The sequence below is a fragment of the Mastigoproctus giganteus genome, chromosome 7 (assembly GCF_048544385.1).
Source record: "Mastigoproctus giganteus isolate SK-2022 chromosome 7, ASM4854438v1, whole genome shotgun sequence".
NCBI lineage: Eukaryota > Metazoa > Arthropoda > Arachnida > Uropygi > Thelyphonidae > Mastigoproctus > Mastigoproctus giganteus.
The window spans coordinates 194,738,701-194,761,532 of NC_143581.1; the positions used below are offsets into that span (position 1 = coordinate 194,738,701).

The following is a 22,832-nucleotide window of genomic DNA, read 5'->3' on the forward strand; positions in this document are numbered from 1 at the left end:
TGACAGTAATGTGTTTACATTTGTTACAGGTGAAAAATTGGTTGGAAGAAAAATCCATTACAACACTTAGCTGGCCAGGAAACAGCAAGGACCTGAATCCAATACAGAACTTTTAGCATTGTGTGGAATCTGCAGTTGCCAGAAAGAAACCAAAGACCCTTCGTGAACTTCAAGAAGCCATAATTCATGTTTGGAACCATGAACTATCGGTTGATTATCTTCAGAAATCAATCTTGTCAATGCCTCGACGGTGTGCTGCTGTCATCAGGGGCCAGAGGCAGTTCAACTAAATATTAATTTGCACCTGGTGAACTTTTCATTTTGTTTTCCATTTAAAATGATAAACCTGAAGCAAATTGAGGTCTTCTGATAACATTTCAGCCATAATTGTCGTGTTTACCAAAACTGTTGTATAAATGTTGCAAATGCTCATTTTGGAATATTTTGAGAGCACCTGACGAATATTACTTAGCTTTGCCTTAACTATTAATAAATATCTTTTGTTTATATTTCCATTCGTGATACTAGTCATTAATGTAACATACCATCGCAAAAAAAAGTTAGAAATGTGAAATTCCTAGGTGATGCACTTTCTTTGAATACCAGTGAGTGTGTGTGTGTATATATACACAGGGTGTCTCAAAAATATTGGTACAAACGTTTAGGGGAGGTAGGTAACATCTAAAGGAATGTGAATCGCAGAGGAACCCATAACCGGAACCGTCACGGGAAAATAGTAGCAGAGGCACAAGAAAGTAATTAGTGGCAAACATTTATTTGACATAATATTAACAATGGAGTACGAGATGGATGCATTTCATGATGTTACAACAGATGCTCGAAGGTTCCACCATGAGATGCGATGCATGCATGACACCGACGCAGCAGCATGGATTGGTGGAAACGGTCAAACACACCTGGAGTTTCTTTGACAGTAGCAGCAGAGTAGACGAGTCTCGCCACGAGATCCATTTCTGTCTCCACAGGCAATTCATACACGACAGATTTGAGGGTCCCCCACAGAAAGAAATCAAAGCTCGATAAATCAGGTGAGCTTGGGGGCCAAGCAATGGGTCCACCATGGCCAATCCATCGATGCCCAAAATGCCTGTTCAAATGGTCACGAACACACCTTCCATAATAGGCAGGCGCTCCGTCATGTTGAAACCAAATGTTGCATCTCACATTTGCTGGAACATCATCAAGTAACGCTGGTAAAACTTGTTCAAGAAAGATCCGATATTCAGAGGAGTTCATGCAGGATGGTAACAGGTATGGCCCGACTAAGCAGTCACCGACCATACCTGCCCACACATTTATTGCGAAGTGATGTTGTGCCACATGGGGGCGCACAACGTGTGGGTTGTCGTGAGCCCACACATGAGCATTGTGCTGATTGAATAAGCCTTCCCGAGTGAAATTAGGCTCATCCATGACCAAAACATAGGCTGGAAAAAAATTCAAGTCTTGAACACTTTCTTGGAGAAACCACTGCGCAAAAGCCGCACATTTTTTGTCAAGTAAATATAGGTCGTAAATGAGTCGTTATAGCAGCAGAAGCTATTAAAGGGTTGTGAAAATCTTGGGGGAGCAGTAACTGAATCCTTTGGAGATGAAAGGGGTGCAAGGAATCGTCTTGCCAGACATGCTGTACACTGCAACGAGATACTCCTAAGACAGAGGCAACGGCACGTGTGCTGGTAGTAGGATTATTCTGGACGGCATTCAACACACTTTCTTCCATGGCGGGAGTTCGCGTCAAATGTGGTCTGCCCGCACTACTACTGTTACCTCTAAATGACCCATAATAGCACAAATTTTGATGCACACGTGCAAACAAACGGTGGTCCGGTACATGTCTGTCTGGGAAGCATTCTCCATAAATTCGTTGAGCGGCTCGTCCATTGCCCTCTGCTAATCCATACACGAGGTGCAGGTCTGCCAGCTCACAGTTCATATATCAGTGCATGCTCTTCGTGCGGCAACTACTGCTTGAATGAGTAAACCAGAAATTTTCCCTCTCGCAAACTGATGAACAGCGCTGTGTACCGACTTACAGTGACGTTTCCAGTTATGGGTTCCTATGCGATTCACATTCCCTTAGATGTTACCTACCTCCTCTAAACGTTTGTACCAATATTTTTGAGGTGTGTGTGTGTGTGTGTGTGTGTGTGTGTGTGTGTGTGTGTGTGTGTGTGTGTGTGTGTGTACACACACATATATATATAGGTTGCAGAGAAATTCTACCGACAAACATGAACAGGTGACAGATGGTACCAAAAGAAACATTTTTTGTCAAGTAAATATAGATCGTAAATGAGTCGTTATAGCAACAGAAGCTATTAAAGGGTTGTAAAAATCAGAACAACACATTCAGTAATTTAATGTCATTTAATGCAATCAAATCATTTGCTGTTGCACACAAAATAGAAAATGGTGACCATGATGTTCAATGCTAACACACGAATGCATCACTGAATGTTGTAGGCGTTGGAAGTTCCTAGGAGTGTTTTGTATCTCTGCACTTGCTGCAAGAATCCATGCTATAAGTTCCTCCACCGTATCAACTGGCTTTTCATACACAAGTCTTCATGTAACTCCAAAAGAAAAAGTCCAAAGAAGTCAGATCAGGCGACCTTGCTGGCCAGGCTACAGGTCCCCCTCGACCAATCCATTTGTCTGGAAAGGTTGTATGGAAGTGTGTGCCTACAAGTCTGTCAAAATATGGTGGTGTGCCATCATGTTGGAACCACATTTGTGCTCCGACAATCAGAGAAACAGCCTCCAAGAACTCTGGAAGTATTTGCTCTAGAAAACACAAATAGAGTCATCCATCTAAATGTGCAGGCAACATGTATGGTCCAACTAAAATGTTTCCCACAATGCCAACCCATACATTGACACTAAACCTGTGTTGGTATCCGTGTTCTACCATTGCATGGGGATTATTTTCTGCCCACACGACTGTTGCGGCTGTTGAACAATACCTCTTGGGTGAAACATGTCTCATCAGTGTAAAGCATATTATTGGCAAAATCAGGTTGCAAGTTGGTTTCCTGTAAAAACCAGTGGGAGAACTCGACACGGTGGGCAAAGTCAGCAGGTTCTAGTGCATGCACTTTCTGGCATCGGAAAGGATGTAGTCCTGCTTCGTGCACCACACTAAATGATGCTGCACACCCAATCGGTGTGCAATGGCTCTTGTGCTGGTAGGAGTATTAGCGAAGATCTGCAAAACCTGTTCTTCAAACTGGGGTGTCCCAGCAGTGTGTCAACATCCAGTTTCATGCATATTCATACTGAAGGAGCCACTATCCCACAATCTTTGGTGTATCTCAGCAAATTTTGTGTGGTGAAGAAACCTTCTATCTGGGAAGCGTTCTTGATAAATCCTCCGAGCCTTTCTTCTGTTTCCATTTAAATGGATATCCGCCATTTCTGCAACAGTGAAACGCTCCATGGCTATACCCATACTGATCATAATATGACATCACATGTTTACGTTATTAGTGGCAGATACGCACCACTCAAGAGGACCTCTCAACACATGCATACGTTAATGTTGATGGTAGTTGTACGTTCGAGCACTGTGTTATGGACTGTTTTTTCTATTTTGTGTGCAACAGCAAATGATTTGTATGCATTAAATTACTGAATGTGTTGTTCTATTTTTACAACCCTTTAATAGCTTCTGCTGCTATAACGACTCATTTACGACCTGTGTTTACTTGACAAAAAATGTTTCATTTGGTACCCTCTATCACCAGTTCAACTTCGTCGGTAGAGTTTCTCTGCACCCTGTATATACAGTAGAATTCGGATAAGAAGTTTTCCAAGGGAGTGGAGGTTTAGAACTTCATACAAGAGAAAACGATCTTAAGGGTATGAAAAAATATTACTACACAAATAAAAAGATAGATACATAAGTTAAAGATCATTTGTAAGTACTATATCATAATTTATAAATAGTTTACTCTGCCTATGGGCCTATGGGAAACATTTTTAAACTGAGGATTTCTAATTGCTTAACTTCTATTCATTCAACTCATTGCCAAGTCGGAAGAATGAGCTTCTTTGGAGCTTCAACATACCTTAAAAGGTCACAACTGCAATAAGACAGAGCAACAATCCACTAAGTACTTCAGAAATGTTAACAACACTCAGAACTTAACGCTTAACGTGGTCGACGTATCCAATTATGGATATTGATGAAAAAACTGCAATATGCCACTTCCATTATATTAATATGTTTATAAAAACGTTTTAGCACTGAAAGCCCCTGACTACGGAAAATTCACTAATCGAACAAGGTAGTGGGTCATATCATTTTAGTTCATACTAAATCACCGAATTAGGCAAAATGGCATTGTTTTTGTTATATCTCATGTTGTGAATGCCTTCACAATGAGTTGCTCTGATATTAAACTACCTTCCACAGTGGATTCTCAAATAGGCAACACTTCACCATGGAGTCTCGGCGGATAGCACAATGCAGGGGTGGTGGTATCAACTGAGAATAAGTAACAGTAGTCTTCTGCAGTGGCAAAGTGTTGCTTATTGGAGGTAGTGCAATGTCAGGACAACTCGTTTTAAGGTATTCAACATTTTTTTTTTTGGCCTCGCCTTTTCCCATTATTACATGGGATCAGCTTTTTTATTGTTTCGGCATGCAATTTTTACGGCCGGATGCCCTTCCTGACACCAACCCTCACCTTTTATCCGGGCTGGGGATATGCAGTGGTCATTCCCTGACCTTCCGCATCCTCTGTATTTGGTGGTCATGGGCTCAAACCCGCATCTAATCAAGAAGCATGTGCTACGCACTACTGCTCCTGCCCACCTGACTACAGAAGCGCCTGTAAGGCATTCACAATATGAGATGTAAAAAAACGATTCCATCTCACCTACTTCGGTGGTTTACTACGAACTAAACTGATGCTGTGCACTAATTTGTTCAATTACCAAAATGTTTATATTGTTTTATTTTTTTTTTTATAAAAAAATAAAGAATTTCTATATTTAAAAAACTTATTAAATTGGAAAACGTCATTATAATAATACGCCTTGTATTCTTTATCATGTATTTTCTATGCAGGAAAGCCTTTTATCCGGGAAACTTCTTACACAGGAAAATAATATATTACAATACATAGAATTGAAATGAAATTGGGAATTAAGAAACCGAACCTAGTACAGGGGAAATCTTATGTGGGAATTTCTTATCCAGGTTCTACTGTATATATAGTTGAACTTTGTTATAACGAGCATGGAAATAATGAGATCGTTGCTGTAATGAGCAAAAAACCATAATGATTTTAATTTACACGTATTCCCATACAATTGCTCACTGTTATAATGAGTGTATGCTAAACGGATATATTATACAAGTTTTGGAAACTATGCAAACATTCTTAATTGCTCGGATAGTTGAAAAATCCTCATCCTTGGAATAGACAAAATTGAATAGGACGACTTAGCTTTTATGACCACCTGCATTGGATTAGCAGCCGGTTTATGACCTTGTCCTTTCAGGAACAGGCTATACAATAATGCATTGGCATTCCACTTGTCGCATTACCCTATTTACAGATTGTCTTGTATTCGCTGAACCATAAATTTATTTCAGGACTTCTAAGAACTTTGTATGCCAATTACTTTACTGTCATTTTAAAGTAAAGTAAAATCAGTTAGAAACGAATTCTTCCTCTGGAAACATATCTACTAACAAAAGATTTGAAATTCACTTTATAATAATAGTTCTCATGGTTTAATTAATACTATTCACATTTCAAATTAATTCATACATTCTATAGTATTGAAAAAAGTTACACAAGTTGCTACATTAGTATACTGCAGAAAGATATGGTATTTTCATGGCTATACTTTTTGTGAATTTTTAATACAATCATGCAGATCAAGAACCAAATCTATAATGAAGAAATACTAAAAATTATGTTGTCACCACTTTTTAGGGTGTGTGTGTGTGTGGACAACAAACCAGCTTGACAGTTTTTTTTTTTTTTTTTTTTCTTTTAGGAGCATTAGCAACTAAGGCCATATTGCTCGGGGATATGCGGTGGTCATTCCCTGACCTTTCCGCATCCTCTGTATTTGGTGGTGACGGGTTCGAACCCCGGTCTAATCAAGAAGCGTGTGCTACGAAACTGCTGCTCCTTCCCACCTGGCTACAGAGGTGCCCGGGGCTTGACAGTTAAAGCCCAACACAGCTGAGAGGTCAAGCAGGGGAGTGCACAGTAGATGCATTTCAGTGGATGATGGTTCAAGCCCACGTAACTGATATATATGGTTAATGACTGCATTCATAGTCAAAATTATTAATGGTAAACTCTGATCTAGTGGTTGTACTAGAGTATTAAGAAAACTTTTCTTAACATTCATTCTTGACAGAAATTAAATTTAATATAGTGGTACTTCTATCATGATAGATACAAATAAAAGTTTTATCTGCATGATATCTAAATCCTACAACATTTATGTAATATTGGCATCAATAAAAAATAAAATTACCTGTGCCTATGAAGAAAGATTATTATGAGTGTCAGCCACACTAGGACTATGATTATGATTTCAGATACATATAAAGCCCAATCTGCAGGAGGAAAAATGTCAAAGAAGATGTCTGGCAGTGGAGAAAATTTATTTCTGTCAGGAACTCTATCATGAACAATAGATAAAGCTGTTAGGTTTAGCACTAAATTTGCCCCCATAAATGAGAATGCAACAAATGTCTTCCATTTTTCAGGAGGATATCGTGGCTCTTCCCTTTCAGGAGGTGGTAAAGTGATTTTGATAGTCCCATTAGAGGAGTGGATGTCACCATTCTTTTCTCTTCTGCTAAGTCCATTGTGTAAGCTATCAACATGTACCTGGATATCCGTAACTGTATGGTCTCTTTTTGCAGTTTCCCAGCCTTTACCCATATTGTTGGTCAGTAGTGGCTGCTCTTCATTACTGGAAGACATGGCTTTCCAATGAATATGCAATTTTTTCCTGAATATTCAGGACACACTTACAGGGAAGTATAATGAAACTGGGAATGAATATACTGAAATGTCACATGATAGTACCTATTTGGAAAAAAATAAAAATGAAAAGCATATGAAATTCTGATATAAAAAATTTTAAATGTGTTCTCTATAGTCTATTCACAGGAAGGAGAGAGCAGCTGTAGATAAACAACAGCACATGACTGTCACACAATCATCATTGCCCAAACAGACTAGGATTAATGGCACCAAGAGCAACAGGAAGAATACTGGCTAGATTTTAATGAAGAATTAATAATATCTACATGTGACAAGGAGTTATACAAAAAGACTGGCTCAATCTGAATCCTCAGCACTTGTGGTTTTCTTGAGTGTTCATGTGCATGCACATGAACATTTTGTTTACATGCACTCTCCTTTCTGTGAATACAATGTAGTTGAAATATGCTCCAACTTAACCATTAAATGAAAGGGTAATTTATTACCAAACTGATATTAAAACTCAAAACAACAAAAACAGGGAATAAAATATTCTAAAATTTCCATTGATTCACTAAGATGCTCACTACAAGACCCAATTACTCAAGCTGAATTCTGGTCAAAGAAATTATCTAGTTGGGACACTTGCTTGCTTTCTTCTCAAAAAAAAAAAAAAAAAAAAAAAAAAAAAGACTGGCAAAATAAAAGCACCACTTGCCTTTATGTCACCAATAAAAATAATAAAGCATACTCACACTCACTAGAATGTTTAATCATACTTGTACATGTTTGCTTATTCTTATTATATTATTTAGCAGTGAAAACTCCACGGCCATTTTTAAAATTCAAACAGCTATAGCTCTATAACCATTCAGAATCAGACAATGTTTACAACCTATATCATTGTTTTCTGGTCCTAAACCAATAGCGATAATATGGGCCACATTAAACGATCTGTGTATACATATTATACATTTACACATACACAGGATGATTCACAAAGATATGGCATAACTTCAGGAGCTGATTTCCGAAGCAATTTTGAGTTAAAGTGCATATTAAGCATGGGTCCAATTCCAAACAATTACAGAACTGTGGTCAACTGAATCTCAGACAAAAAAAAAAAAAAAAAAAAAAAAACTAAGTAATATACAGCACTGTCGAAATAACGGCACCCCAAATAGCGGAACATTCAAGCTAACAGCACATTGAAATCGCATGTTTACATATAGCGGAGATGTCTTGCAGTGCCGAAAAAAAACAGCAAGTAATGTGATTACTGTATTTGTTTACATTCGCTATTTTGAAAGATTTTGAAAGTGAATTCTGTACTGATATCACGAATTATACTGCTGTTCTACATTTATTTTAAATTAAAAATCCCTCACTATGGCTCCTAAAGTTAATAAACCTCATACAGAGAAGGGCCTCCGTAGCCGAGTGGGCAGGAGTGGGAGTGCAGTAGCACACGCTCTTTGAGTAGACCGGGGTTCAAGCCCCTGACTGCTGAATACGGTCGATCTGCCAACCCGCACTGGACCAGCGTGGCAGATTATGGTCCATTTCCCTCAGCATGAATTGTTGAGGAGGCTTCCACCCTGCAGTGGGTTGATAATGGCTGCACTTTACTTTATACAGAGAAGAAAATAAGAACAACATTAAAGCTCAGTGACAAACTTGATATAATCCAAACTATTAAATCAGGTCACTAAAGTAAGTTAATTCATATACCCATGTGTATTGCGTCTCTAAATTGAGTGTATTCTCTGGTTCATTTGCCTGTTTTGCTGAATGAAAAACTCCAGTTTCTGGGGGGGAAAACCTTGCTATCTAAGCCTGAGACTGACTAACTCAGCCACAGAATGAAAAAACCCCACAAAAGTTCCTTGCGTCACGACTGAATTCGAACACAGGCATTTTCCACTCTGTGTGGGGAGGATGGTTACGATACCATTGTACTATCCACGCAGACTAAATATAATAAAGAAAATAGAATGGGGCAAAAGCAGGAGTGTATTAATGGCAGAATATAATATTGGATCGTCAACATGTTTATGCTTTTTATGTGTAGTTAATAAAATTGCATTCTTAATTTCTCATTTAGCCTCCTTATTTCTGTATTAAATATATTAAAAATAAAACTTTCTAGATAATGGAAAAAAATCGAAATAACGGCACCTTGAATCTCCAAAGGTGCTGTTATTCTGAGTCTACTGTAAAATAAAAATAACAAAAATAGACACAAACAAAACTAAAAGTGTTGATTTATTTACTGCTAGTTTAACTAAATGTAAAGAGAATCCTGACAGTGGAAACAAGGTGCACTAATGTCTGCTGAGACATCTCATCTAACCAGTACCTATAAGACATCACAGTGAACCACAAAATCTTTCCGGTTTTTTTGTTGAAAGCAACCATTTGGGGGAAAGAAAAAAAAAAGACAAAAAGCAAAAACACCAGCGAAATACAGTATGCCTTTAACTTTAAACGAATATTACTATATTAATGTTGGCATTAAGTCTGATCATTATTCCTAAATAATTTTAAAGTTGTGAAATGTACCAGTAATGGTACATTTCACAACTATATGGCTGGAAATAATGAAAATTCTTATACGAACATAGACCTAAAAACAGTTACTTATATACAAGTCTTTGAAAAGTTATTTATTTTCAAGGAACAATAACAATAATTTGAACTTTTAAATGAATTAAGCAAGTTTATATCAAGAGTGTCCTCTGAATCTGTACAATTTAGTGTGTGATGAAGAATCATGCACTAAATTACTTTGATTATTACTGCGATAAAATTGGAGAAATAAAGCAAAAATTTATGAAGTGGGATACTATACACTTTGTAATATATTGTCCTCAAAAAAGTTTGAAAGCAAAGCCAAAAGATTTGCTTGTTTAAACATTTGTAACTTTCAGTACTGATAACAAACTCAGTGTTGTAATTTTAGAGACTTGTTTGGCAAGGCATACATAGGTCATCTGCAAGATATTTAGAATGATGGTAATCTATTTGTCATTTCCTGTCTTCATGAATTGTCCTCTCCAAGTAACAGTTTAATAAACTTCTATTAATTGCCCTTTCCAAATAACAGAAAAAAAACTGCAGTTTTCCCTTTTATAGCCAAAGTTGGGAGCCCTGAAACCAGTTACGGATGCTATCGAATATGGTGGTTTAAGGACATATCGAAACTGTAGTACCAACTATATACAGACTTTCTGCAGCAAAATATGAATTTAATTTGTGCTAACTGTATTTACATTAAGTTTAAAAATAAACAATACTGATGTTCTGGAATTGTCTTAGATACTTTCCTGTGATAAACAATAAATTAAATTGATCTAAAATAAAAATCAAAATCCGGGGAAAATAACGAGTCGCTAGTTAAAGAAGCATTGCAGGATCATCTAGAGAAGACTGCAGTAATAATTCAGACACAGCATAGATTTGTTGAGGGGACGCCTTCTCTGACCAATTTGATTGGATACTATGATATGGTCACAGAGGAACTGGATGCAAAAAATAATTTTGATATCATATACTTGGATTTCACAAAAGCTTTTGATACTGTTGCACATGGAAAACTACTGTACAAACTGAAGCAGTATGGCATTAAAGGCAAGTTTCCACAATGCATAAAAGGATGGTTGATAACCAGTGTGGTAACCAATGGATACTGCTCTACATAGACTAATGTTATTAATGGAGTCCCTGTTTGGGTGATGAAATTAAAAAAAAAAAAAAAGGGGGAAAAAAATAGCTCAGCAACTTATGCAGAACCATAGAAAATGTTATTTGTCTCTAAGCTAGACATTAGTCCAAACTGTAACAACAAATAGTTGCCATTGATGTTCAGAGGGAGCAGAGCAATACCCATGATCAAAAATCTAATGCAACACGTCCCAAATGTATTTATTTAAACTTCTGCATTGAAATATCCCCCGAAATCCAATAATATTATCCTTTTGGTCTGTTTGTTTTTTCTAAAGCTTCTTCTGGAAAATGGAAAATTGGAAACCTTCTTCATATAGCCTTATATTTATGAACCTATCCCATACTAAATACTGAAACTGTTTTCACTGAATATCCAACTGCAATTCTCAGTCACTACATGAAATAATTATTATTGTTTAATGTTTTTTAATAGGCTGACTTATATGATTATTTACTACATCTTCACAGTCTTTTATTCTCATGAATATTACTCCCTTTAACAAATGTACTGGTGCACTGACCCATACTTCAGCTGCTACATCAGGCCTTTTATAGCCATGAATCTAAAGAGAAGGAGGGGTAGCACCTGATATTCAATTTGTGAGCAGAAAACCAAAAGAAATCCATATGGATTTCTTTTGGTTTTCTGCTTAAAAACAGTTTTCATCTAGATTAAAAAATCAATAGACTATCACAATCCATACAGATCCCCTAAAACAGCTAATAAGCAGAACTGATAATCTCAATGATTTGATATCTTTACGAACTTTCTCTCACATCAAAATTCAATTATCAACTGACCAAATTATTGGTAATCAAGTTTAAACACTATAAAAAAATGTATAGTGTTAACTTTTCTAAAATTAACATTGAAAACTTGATTACCAATAATTTTAGGAATAGTAATAAACATATTTAAGTTTATCTTTCTGAAATGGTTGATTAGCTACATTTTCAAAATGTTCATGTCATTATAATTTAAAGTTTACTCCCTTCAGTACCAGTCTAAGTTATAACCTATCCCTTGATTATACATCATATACAGGCTGGGGTGCTTTATCTCTATGTTGGATACCTGTGCACTATAATATCTTTTTTCAAAAATTTAATTGTCCTGAATGCGCTGATGTTTTTGTATGTCTGCTGGAATGGTAATTTTTAATACATTGAATTTTATAAATTAAGCTGTCGAGCTTTTCACATGACCCATGACCACATTCTCAAATCATGGAATTCACAAGGTTAAGTACACTAGCACTCTTTTTTAATAGACATATGCAATATGCACTCCTTTGTTTGTGGGGTTTTTTTTTTTTTCTTCCTTACGTTGTTTAGAGGTAGTTAGTTAACAGAAAACAGCTTTTTCTTTAACACAGTATTAGCTTAACCCCAGGGGCTCACATCTGGTGAGTATGGGCTTGGCACACCTAGGGTCCTGAGCTGGACTGTGCTGCAGCTAGAGCTTTTGTTGCCAGGGGCAGTCCCTGAGTTTGCCACCCCTCTCAATACACACCAAAAATACTACAAAGAGTCAAAACAACATATAGGGAAATAAATTAAAACACTATGTTTATTTTTAAAGTAAAACTTTAATTCCAACATTCTAAAAGTTATTTTTCTTGCTTTTCTGTTAATTAAGTAATAAAAATTGCTAAGTTAACATAAATAAAAGAATCGTAAAAATAAAATTGTGTCTCGCGTGAAAAGTGCCGCCCACCCCCTCCGTTAGCTACGCCACAGGAGCTGGATATCATTATTCTTCTCTTTCTTGGTGATTCCCTTCTACTTTTGACTCTGACTTTCTCTCTCTCAGGATTTTTTTTTTTGGCTGGTGCAGCATAGGCTTCCTTACACCGTGTAGCTAATAATAGTAGTATCTATTCAATAACATGCAATTGCCTGTTATTTAGTCTGTGGTATGTCTTCAAACTCAAGAATAACATTTATTTCCAGTTTATTAAATGACCTCCCTTTAATAAGAAGGGGGATCGTATTAATAAACCGGGAGAGAACAGTTATTCCAGAGATTGAACTATTACAGAATGAATAACAGGAAATTCTGTATCATTGAATAATAGATTATATCTATTATTATTTAAAGCAGCCAATATGGGATGATTAGTCCAACTCTTTTTCATATGCATGCTCGGGCAGGGCAATGTAAACATCCCCAGATTATAAACCAAGGTTTATTTTAAAATTGCTGAATAGAAAAATATTTCCCAAAGATTAAATTTATAAGTATATCTATAAATTTAAAGTTGTACTGAAAGAGTATTGCATTTTATTATCTTACACTTAGCCAAATTTTATTCCAACTGTAATTAGATATTTCTGTTTCAAGTTTTCTTGACCTGCAACAGATGAATATATGGTATGGTTTGTTAAGTATGCCAATAAACTTTTACGGGGTATTTATGAGTCAAAATAAACATGGTTCTAAAAACTAAGTCTGAAAATAGTTACTTACTGAGATCTCTTTTGAAGTTCTCTTTTTAAGGAAAATTAACCTGTTCAGGAGTATGTATGTGAATTTTGTAGATATTTAAATTGACAAACTTTTTTTTTTATTTTGCAAATGTGGGCTTTGAAATTTTTCAAAACAGTTTTTATGGATACTTTATTCCTTATTTCTACTATTTGTTATTTGTTTCAAAGTAATAGTAAACAGTTTAAACAGGCTGGTAACATAGCTTTGAGGATCAAAAGAGACTATGTCTATCGGCCTCTGCTTACAAGTTGGTTTTAAAAAAGGGCCGAAATTATCTATACTTCTAATAGAAAAATTGATAAATTTAATTAAATGAAAAATAACTTTAGAGGTACTTAGTTAACAAAGAACAGCCTTTTCATTTAACATAGTATCTACTCAATAACGTGGAATTGCCTGTTATTTAGTCTATGGTATGTCTTCAAACTCAAGAATAACATTTATTTCCTAGTTTATTAAATTACCTCCTCTTTAATAAGAAGGAAAATCATGTTAATAAACAGAGAGAACAGATATTTCTGAAATTGAACTACCACAGAATGAATAACAGTAAATTCCATATTATTATCTATTATTTAGATATTAATGCATTAAAAAATAACCACATTGTTTTTTACAATGTGGTTATTCAAATTATTTTTGCAAAATAATTTGAATTTATTTATTTTATTTAAAAAATTAAAATGAAATTAAATTAATATAAATTTTTTTTTTTTTTTTTTTCTTGCAGAAACCCCTCAAAATGAATGCAGAAATGAGTGTATGATGGTGGTAACATTACAAATCCTGGGAAAGAAATGCAATGAAATCAGACAGATTTACTGGAAGATTTAAAAAGGACCAACAGACAAAACAATATGCAAGCTGTTGAACAAATTCAAAAGAACGGGATCTGTATATAATGAACCAAGATTAAAATGTCCACATGTCTCAGAGCATAAGGTGGATGCAGTACAAGAAGTCATCACACACACACACACACACACACACACACACACACACACACACACACACACACACACACACACACACACACACACACACACACACACACAGACTCTCCCTGTCCCCTTGAATTTCTTTGCATCAGGCTTTATTAAGGACATGTGTATATGTGAAGGACGGCTCCTAGAATGCCAATTCAACTCTGCCTCATATCTCTGTGAAGGACAGTATCGCTACAAATGGGCCAGATGTGTGTGACGTAGGTTTGTGTGTATTATGCGTGTTCTGTTCTGGCTGCTTGGCTACCCAGAAGCATCAATCACCTGGAAACATGATTCTGGGTACTCTTACACACCACAGGAAGGTGGATCAGTTCCAATAGTATTCGTACTATCCCAATTCCAGATGCTGACCCACCTGATATAGCCAAAAGGTGGGTCAGATCCCTCTGGGGACCCACTCCAGAGGGGGGGGGGGAGAAAAACACTTTTTTTTTTTTTTGTTCAGTTATACATTATATACAAAATTAAGACAAATGAGGTTACAATCAGTATAAAATTAGGTCCTAATTGAGGTCCCATTTCAAGACCATGAGAACAATTATGAGGTAGTGATCCCAATCCCAGATGATCCAAAAGATGAAACTGGAGATAACAGCTGCCGTATTTTCTCAAAAACTTCTCTGGCAAAAGTTTGAAATGCCCAAAAAATCTCAGCATTCTCGACAAGCAAAGATTCGTGGCCAGGCTGTAGAGCACAATAATTTGTGAGAGTTCTTCTCTGATCCTCGTAGTTAGTACATGAATACAGTACATGATCCCAACTCTCTGTCTCACCACAAAGATATAAATCTGTGGTAGCTAACTTGAACCTGAAGAGTTGCTGATTTAATGATCCGTGTCCTATGGTCAAATAAGACGGGTATAGATCGATAGAAAGCCTTGACTGTACTTTTTTATCGTGAGGATTGGGCTTTATTAAATCGGATGTCTATCAAAAGAAGGTTACAAGTCTGCAAAACGTATATCAACGCATTGTAATGGCTGTAAATAAAATAACATTCGTAGCTTGGCATTCGTAGTGAGAGGATGCATTTCTAAAGTGCAGGGAGAGCATAATGATTAGTATTAGTAATGGCCGCATGGTGCAAGAAAGCCTATGGCTTATGCTGCACCAGCCAAAAAAAACCCAAATAAAACAATGATAAAAAAGGAAAAAAAAATATATATATAATAATAATTAATAAAAGAAAAGGAAATTAAACCTATGATCCTATGCACTTCCCTCACCCGAAGGTACTATCCAGATACTATCCAGTTTAGATTATTTTGATTAGAGGATTAGGACTGAGAGGTTGGATAATTGCATTTAAATAATTTATTTAAGATATTGTTAAATTTATTTTGATAACTTTTTTTTTTCCTGTAATAGCTTGCAAAGTTAATTTCTTTAATATTATAAATATAATTTTAGTTTGTGATATTTAGTAAATTTAACAATGATTGAGACAAGATCCACCTTGAACACTTCGTTAGCAAGTATCATGGCTCATACAGAAATAGCCAATGGTGATTTCTGGGTGAATCGTGATTTTATCATTTGCAGAACCTGTGGCATGTATTCCAAGGTGGATGCCGTGGATAATCATAGCTCACCTGGCAATTCTTTTCTTTGTCACCGTTGTACCGAATGTACTGATCTGAAGGTATAATTTGATGCATTGCTAGAAGTTGAGTCACTGAAAAAATGGGCGCAGGCACTCGAGAATAATGCAACTGGAAGCTCATCAGCGACTTAAGACTCTAAACCTACCAAATGATGCACTCCTGATTCAGGCCCCACAGCAGAATATCCAAGTGCAAACTGCTCTGGTTCAGAAGGACTTAGTTCTATTAGGAGACTCCACTGTCAGGAAAATGGGAAATTTTTTGTAATAAGGATAGGTGGACTAGAACTAGGGTGCATCTGCCAAGAGCAACAATTAATGTCACCAACAGATTGTCAGAGTATGGGGGAGATGGGGGGATAAGAGAATATTATTATTCATGTGGGACTAATGATATTAAGCACACATGATCTGACAATTTGTTAGACAAACAAGAACTCTTGAGGTACGTGCAAGCATTACTTCGACCGGTATTATCAGATAAACATGTATTTATATTAACCCCCCCCCAGACTAGCAGTTTCCCTGAACCTTTAAGGTATCCTTAAAGTATAGGTCAGCATCGTTCTATACTTTTAAGGTATAGGACCAGGCTGAAGAAATGCCGCGAGTTAGGTCAGAATGTCTGTGTCTGCAATTCTGCCCGGACACGATAGGAGGAATTATGCGCTGAAAGCCTTGTGCATCAACTCAAGACTTGAATGACTCTGAAGCTTTTGGAGGGAAATTATCAGCTTGGCCCGCACTTGTAGGTAGAAGGAATCTGTTTTGTAGAGATGGAATACATTTAAACAAAGGTGGTGCGAAGATTTTTGCCAGTATTATTGAGGATAACTTAAAGGTTTAGGGAAACTGCTAGTCTGTGGGGGGGGGGATAATATAAATACACGTTTATCTGATAATACTGGTCAAAGCAACACTTGCACATACCTCAAGAGTTATTATTATTATTATTAGCTATATGGTGCAAGGAAGCCTGAGGCTTATGCTGCACCAGCAAAAAAAAAAAAAAAAAAAAGCCCCCGCATACACACTACTCAGACTCCCTCCAGTCACTATCTGGCAGAGTAGAGGTAGCAAAATTATACACTAGCTGATCCGGAAGCCTCCTAAAGAGTTACCAACAGGTTCGGTCCGGTGTACTAACTAGCGGCCGACCTACGAATACCATTTTAGAGCTGTACCCTCGAAGTTTAAGGAAGATTGGATCTAGCCATGATGTTCATCATAACCTCAAAAGTCATCAGTCATACTGGATGGAAGAGGTGGGGAATGGTTGACCGAAACTCAGCTCCCACTTCAAGCCTCTAATAAGCAAAGTGGTGGTATTGCACCGGTTGATGAGAGTTATCTACCACCTAGTATTGCCTGGTAACACGGAGGGGTGGCATTCCTCCATGTGGTGTGGGCACCACACCTCAACCCCTGCTTACGTTGGGTCACACCTGAGTGGTTACCCACAGTGTGCTTGTGCGTGGAGGTTATACCCAGGATTACTAACAGTCCCACCATCTTGAAGGTGCAAGCAGAGGATTCGGCTGTCAGAGACTGTCCGGACTTCACCGAAATTGGGTCCACTTGACTTGAATGTCACCCGAATATCAGTTCCATCAGCATTTTAGACTCCCACGTAGCAAGTACAGCTTGTCTGGCATATCTGAGAGAAGTTTTGTGACAACCTCAAGGACCAACTGTAGTTCTTGTTTGTTACTGCAACAGATCCTATTAGCAAGATGATCTGAGGGCAGAAACGTTTCAAATGAGCAGGTAACCAATGACAGGGAAGTAAACTTCAAGAGGTGTGTTAGGGTAGTTAACTATAGAAGAACACTAAGTCTTAATTGTTTATACAGCAATGTCAGAAGTGTTGTCAATAAAATGAGGGAATTCGAACTGCTGGTTAGAACAAGTAATGCTGAAGTACTTACAGAAACATGGTGCCACCCGGAAATAGGGGATGATGAGTTTCAGTACGTTATGTACAATGTACTTAGGAAGGATAGGGGAGACAGAAGGGGTGGTGCGATCATGCTTCTTATCAAAAGCAGTCTGAGCTCAACAAAACCTTTCCCAGAGTCAGAAGTTTTGCATGATAGTATAGAATCTGTATGATGTGAGATAGTTGGAGGTAAAGGTATAATGAGAGTGCGAGTAATCTACAAGCCAGGTGATTGTGAAGATTATGATGAGAGCATATACATGCAAATGGAATGGAAAAGTAAGCATGAATGTCTTATTATGGGTGATTTTAATTTGCCCCTAATTGATTAGAGCAAATGAGAAGGAAACTCGACATGGGGGACAAAATTTTTAAATCGATTAGATGATTGTTATTTGTTCCAAGATGACAGGGAAAGTACTAGGGAAAAGAATATTCTAGACCTGATCATTAATATGAACTAGATGACATAACTGGAATGACAGTACAGGAATCAGTAGCAGCAAGTAATTATGGAGTTCTATGGTAGATGATGAAGAGAGGTAGCAGTAGCTAAAGGCAAAGGAATGGGTTATAATTTCAGGAAAGGAAATTACGACGGCTTAAGATGCTACATGGCTTCTATTAACTGGGTAGATATCTCACAGAGAGCGAATACAACTGAATTACGGTATACCTTTAAAACATTAATCACAAGAAGCCTTGAATGCATATATATCATTAAAAAAAATACTCCACGAGGAGGATTCCAATTTGGATGAATGATGAAGTTGCCAGATTAATTGAGCAGAAAGATGGCATGGAAAAGTTACAGAGCAATAAAAAGTACTGAAGCCTATAACAGCTACAAATTGATTTGTAATAGTGTCACAGAAATGGTTAGGCTAGCAAAGGCAGATGAGAAATTGCTGACAGAGAGAGAGCAAAGGGTGGGGGGTGGGGTGGGGGTGGGGGGGAAATAAGGAATTCTTTCAAAGTCAGTAGTGGAAGAAAGGGATTTGGGAGTTACTATATGGTCAGACATGAAGTTCTCTGAGCATTGTAGACAGGTTTCAAGGAAGGCCCATGGTGTCTTGTATTGATGATGTATCAAACATTTGCTAGTAGTAAACGTCATAATCCCATTATATAAGGCTATTGTTAGACCACACGTGTTCAAGTGTGGAGACTGCACCTAAAAAAAGACAGTTTCTTGATAGGGTTCAGAGACAGGTAACTCGCCTGGTGAGATCGGCAAAAAGATGTCCTTATGAGGAAAAACTTTGAATGTGTGGGTTGCACAGCTTGGAAACTAGTCACCTTAGAGGTGACTTGATTGAGGTGTTTAAGGCTGTGAGGTAATAGTAAAATGAATGAGAATAAAATTCACTGTTATAAATGATTCTAGAATTAGGTAAATTCAAGTTACGTGAAGAGACTGTATTGCAGAAAGTTTTATTTTCGTCAGCGAGTTATAAATTACTGGAATAAGTTACCCACATGGGAGGAAGCTGACAGTTTAGGGCATATTGAAAGGTCAGCTGGATAGTTACCTACAGGAGGAGGGAAATGCATAGGTTGTCTATTTCCTTTTTCTTATTATTAATTATTTATTTTATTTAATTATTATTATTTTATTTTTTTTTTTTTGGTGGTGCAGAGCATAAGCCATAGGCTTCTTGCACCATATGGCAATTACTAACTCCACAAATTCTGCAGAAAGGTTTAAGCTGTGTAGAGATGCTGATGCGCCACATGTTGAACCTTACTTTTAATTATTCAGTAAATATTAATCCTCTAACATTTGATAATTGAATTCCACATATTTTCCAGTAATTTCACAATAATAGATGGGAACTCGATACCCTATATATAAATTGTTTATACAGTGGGGCCTCGACTTCCAATGATATCGACATCCGATATTCTCAGGAACCGATTTACCTTCTTTTCCATACAATCTTTTATTTTAAGGACCGATGACATTTGCAGGAACCGATGGCTTTCCTATATAGCTGGAATGATGCATTGGTGGAAATTTTCAGAAGTGTGGTGTGTAAAACATCATTTATACGATTATTCTCAACCAATTAGTCTTTGTTATTGTCCAACACAACATTCCCACATGTTATAGCATATCGAACAGTTTCTTTACCTTCCGTTTTATGCGCTTGTCTAGTGTGTAAGCAGAGTGTATTTTTGTCAATTATACGAAACTGGCCTCTTCTGGAAGTGAATGCCCAGGAGAATGTTCATCACTAAGGATGAGGCTAGTTTACCTGGACATAAGCCTATAAAAGATAAGCTCACTCTCCTGTTAGGTGCCAATGCCTCTGGAGATTTTAAGCTGAAGCGTTTGGTGGTGTATCATTCTAACATCCCTAGGGTATTTAAACAACAAAACGTCAACAAAGGCATGCTGGGAATGTTTTGGCGCAGCAATAAGAAGGCCTGGATTACAAGATGTCTTCAATAAGTGGGCACACAAAGTTTTCTGTCCTTCCGTAAAGAGTTATCTTGAGAAACATAAGCTTCCTACAAAGCCACTGCTCCTGCTGGCTAAAGCGCTAGGCCACGATCCCAACCCTGTTCAATCTCTTGAGGCACAATTTGACTTTGTGCAAGTCAAATTTTGCTATCCAACACCACTCCTCTTCTTCAACCAATGAATCAGAAGTCATTGCAAACTTTAATAAATCTATACCAAGAAAATGTTCGCAAGTTGCTTTGCAGTGACTTCTGTTGAAACTGCTGTCACCCTCAAAGATTTTGGAGATCAAAGTTCGAAGTCCTGGACTGTGTGAGGCTAATTGTAAATTCTTGGAATGATGCTTCCACCAGATGCTTAAAATTCAGCCTGGAAAAACATCTGGCTGCCTTTAATCATCCATAACCTTGACTGATTTGAAGATGATAGTGCTTTGACAAAATATATTGTCACTCTTGGTAAATCAATGGGTCTGGAGGTTGATGAAGATGTGGAGGACCTTATTGACACTCATGGGCGTAAGCTAATGACAGTGAAGCTACAATAGTTGGAGAAAATTATGAAGAGTGACACTGGAGAGAAAGAGGACAAAGAAACACGTAAGCTGAAGACTGCCATTTCTTGTTGGGAGCAATTAAGCGAAGTGGTAAAAAAAAAAAAAAAAAAAAAAAATGCCCTAGCATTGAAAACACTGAACTCCTGATGTGCAAAATGGAAAACAAAGTCATTTCTTACTTTAGAAAGCTACAAAAAAGTCGTCAAAGACAGTCCACCTTTGCCAGTAGCAGCAAAAGACAGCTGACATCTGATCTAATCCCACCACCATGTCACTTATTGATTTCATCAGCCCTGCACTTCAAGTCTAAGGTAAATGCTAATTTACTGTTTTTTTTTTTTTTTTTATTTTAAGATGTTTTATAACTATTTATTAAATAATCTTTATAAAACACTCATTTTCAATGTACAAATCAAGTATAACATGTAAGAAATACCTATTTTATGTGTTGTTGGGTCGCCTGCCAAGAGTTTAGAACGAATTACAGGAAAACAATGTACAGCAATACCCTGCATAGTACTGATAATTGGTACCGAAACTGTTCAGTGTTATGTGAAACCGTGCTGATTGAGGTATAATTATAATGGGTTTTAATTAAATGCATACCAGAGAAAAGTCTATAAACAAATTATAATAAATCTATAAACAATTTGCACTCAATAGCCAATTAAAATAATTTGAATTAAAAAATATTACAAAAATTGTATTAATGAAAAGGAAACATCATGAGAGATGAGAAAAAAAAAAAAAGTTTTATTGTTTATTTAGGTATTTCAATAAAAAAAAGTCCGGTGAAGTTGTCTCTTCTTTTTCTCGGTGCACAAGTCTTTGTAGCATCGAATCCCATCTTGTAAAATTTGCTATATCTTGATGCTATGTTCAACATTCGGATCTCCATTCATAATCGCCTCACAGGCCATGTCAATCCCCAAAAAAAAAAACTTTCTCCAATCCTTCTGTTGAAAATTCTTTTGGTGCTACTTCAGAATTGTTTTCCTTTTCTTCATATGCAGTTTACTCATCAATTTCAAGGAGAGTTGTATCATCTAAGTCATTTGCATATGAGTCAATGCAGTCACGTACATTGCGAGTGTCCAAAGTTTCGAATCCCAAGTCTTTACCGATCTTCACAGTGTCTTCGATAATTGTCTGAATTTGCTATTCAAAACCAGTAATATCGTTTGCCAAATGGGGAAAAAACACACTGCCAAGCTGAATGCATGTTGTTGGCAGGGATTTCTAGCCAATATGCAAATATATTTTCAATCGTATTTAAAGGGGTAAAAATAAATTATGAAATGAAGTTATGAAAAGCTATCATGTTGTTTCATTGTGGTGAGGCACACTGTCCTGCTGGAAGAGTCCATTGCCGTGTGGGTGCACGATGACCATGAAGGGATGCAGATGGTCTGCATGGCTGGAACGTAACCTGGACCGTTCAGAGATGCATCTAGACGTACCAGAGGTCCCAACACGTGCCAGCTGAACACACCCCAGACCATTACCGAGAGTCCACCTGCCTGAATGGTTTTGTTGACACGATAGGTGCATAACTTTGTGCAGTTTCCACCAGATATGTGCACCCTCTTGTGGGGGTCCAGTGCCGACGTTCTTTTGCTGAGTTGAGGTGTAGTCTTGTGTCATGGTGTTAGCAATGGGACTCTGGTGGGTGGGCGACTCCCATCACCTACTGCAGCTAATGATTGCCTGATGGTCTTGGTGGACACGTTTCTGGCACCTCCTTTGTTGATGTCAGCGGTGATTTGTGTCACCGTTGCTCTCCATTTGGCTGAAACAATGCGAGACAGACATCGATGGCCATGATAATTCACCACACTTCTCTGCTGACAGTGCTGTCCACGATGAGATGTTATTCTGGAAATGGCATATTCCCAAAACACTCTTGATGCTGTCGAATGGGGATAGTGCAATTTCTGTGCCACCTCCGCAATAATGTGACCCATGTGTCGGGCACCCACTATCATCCTTCTTTCATATTTGCTGATGCTATCGAGGCAGTGTTAGGTGGGTCGGAAAACTGCTAGCTTGGGGGGAG

The 22,832-nt window shown here is 37.3% G+C and overlaps 1 protein-coding gene across 1 annotated transcript in view; it reads right to left on the bottom strand.

The window, feature by feature from the left end:
• LOC150083513 (phosphatidylcholine:ceramide cholinephosphotransferase 1-like) overlaps window positions 1–22,832 on the bottom strand; it is a 152,831-nt gene that overhangs the window by 89,636 nt on the left and 40,363 nt on the right. The window contains exon 2 of the mRNA XM_090377326.1: window positions 6,529–7,088. Within this exon, the coding sequence (XP_090233452.1) occupies window positions 6,529–6,983 (455 nt within the window). The 5' untranslated portion in view covers window positions 6,984–7,088. The remainder of the gene's footprint in view (window positions 1–6,528; window positions 7,089–22,832) is intronic.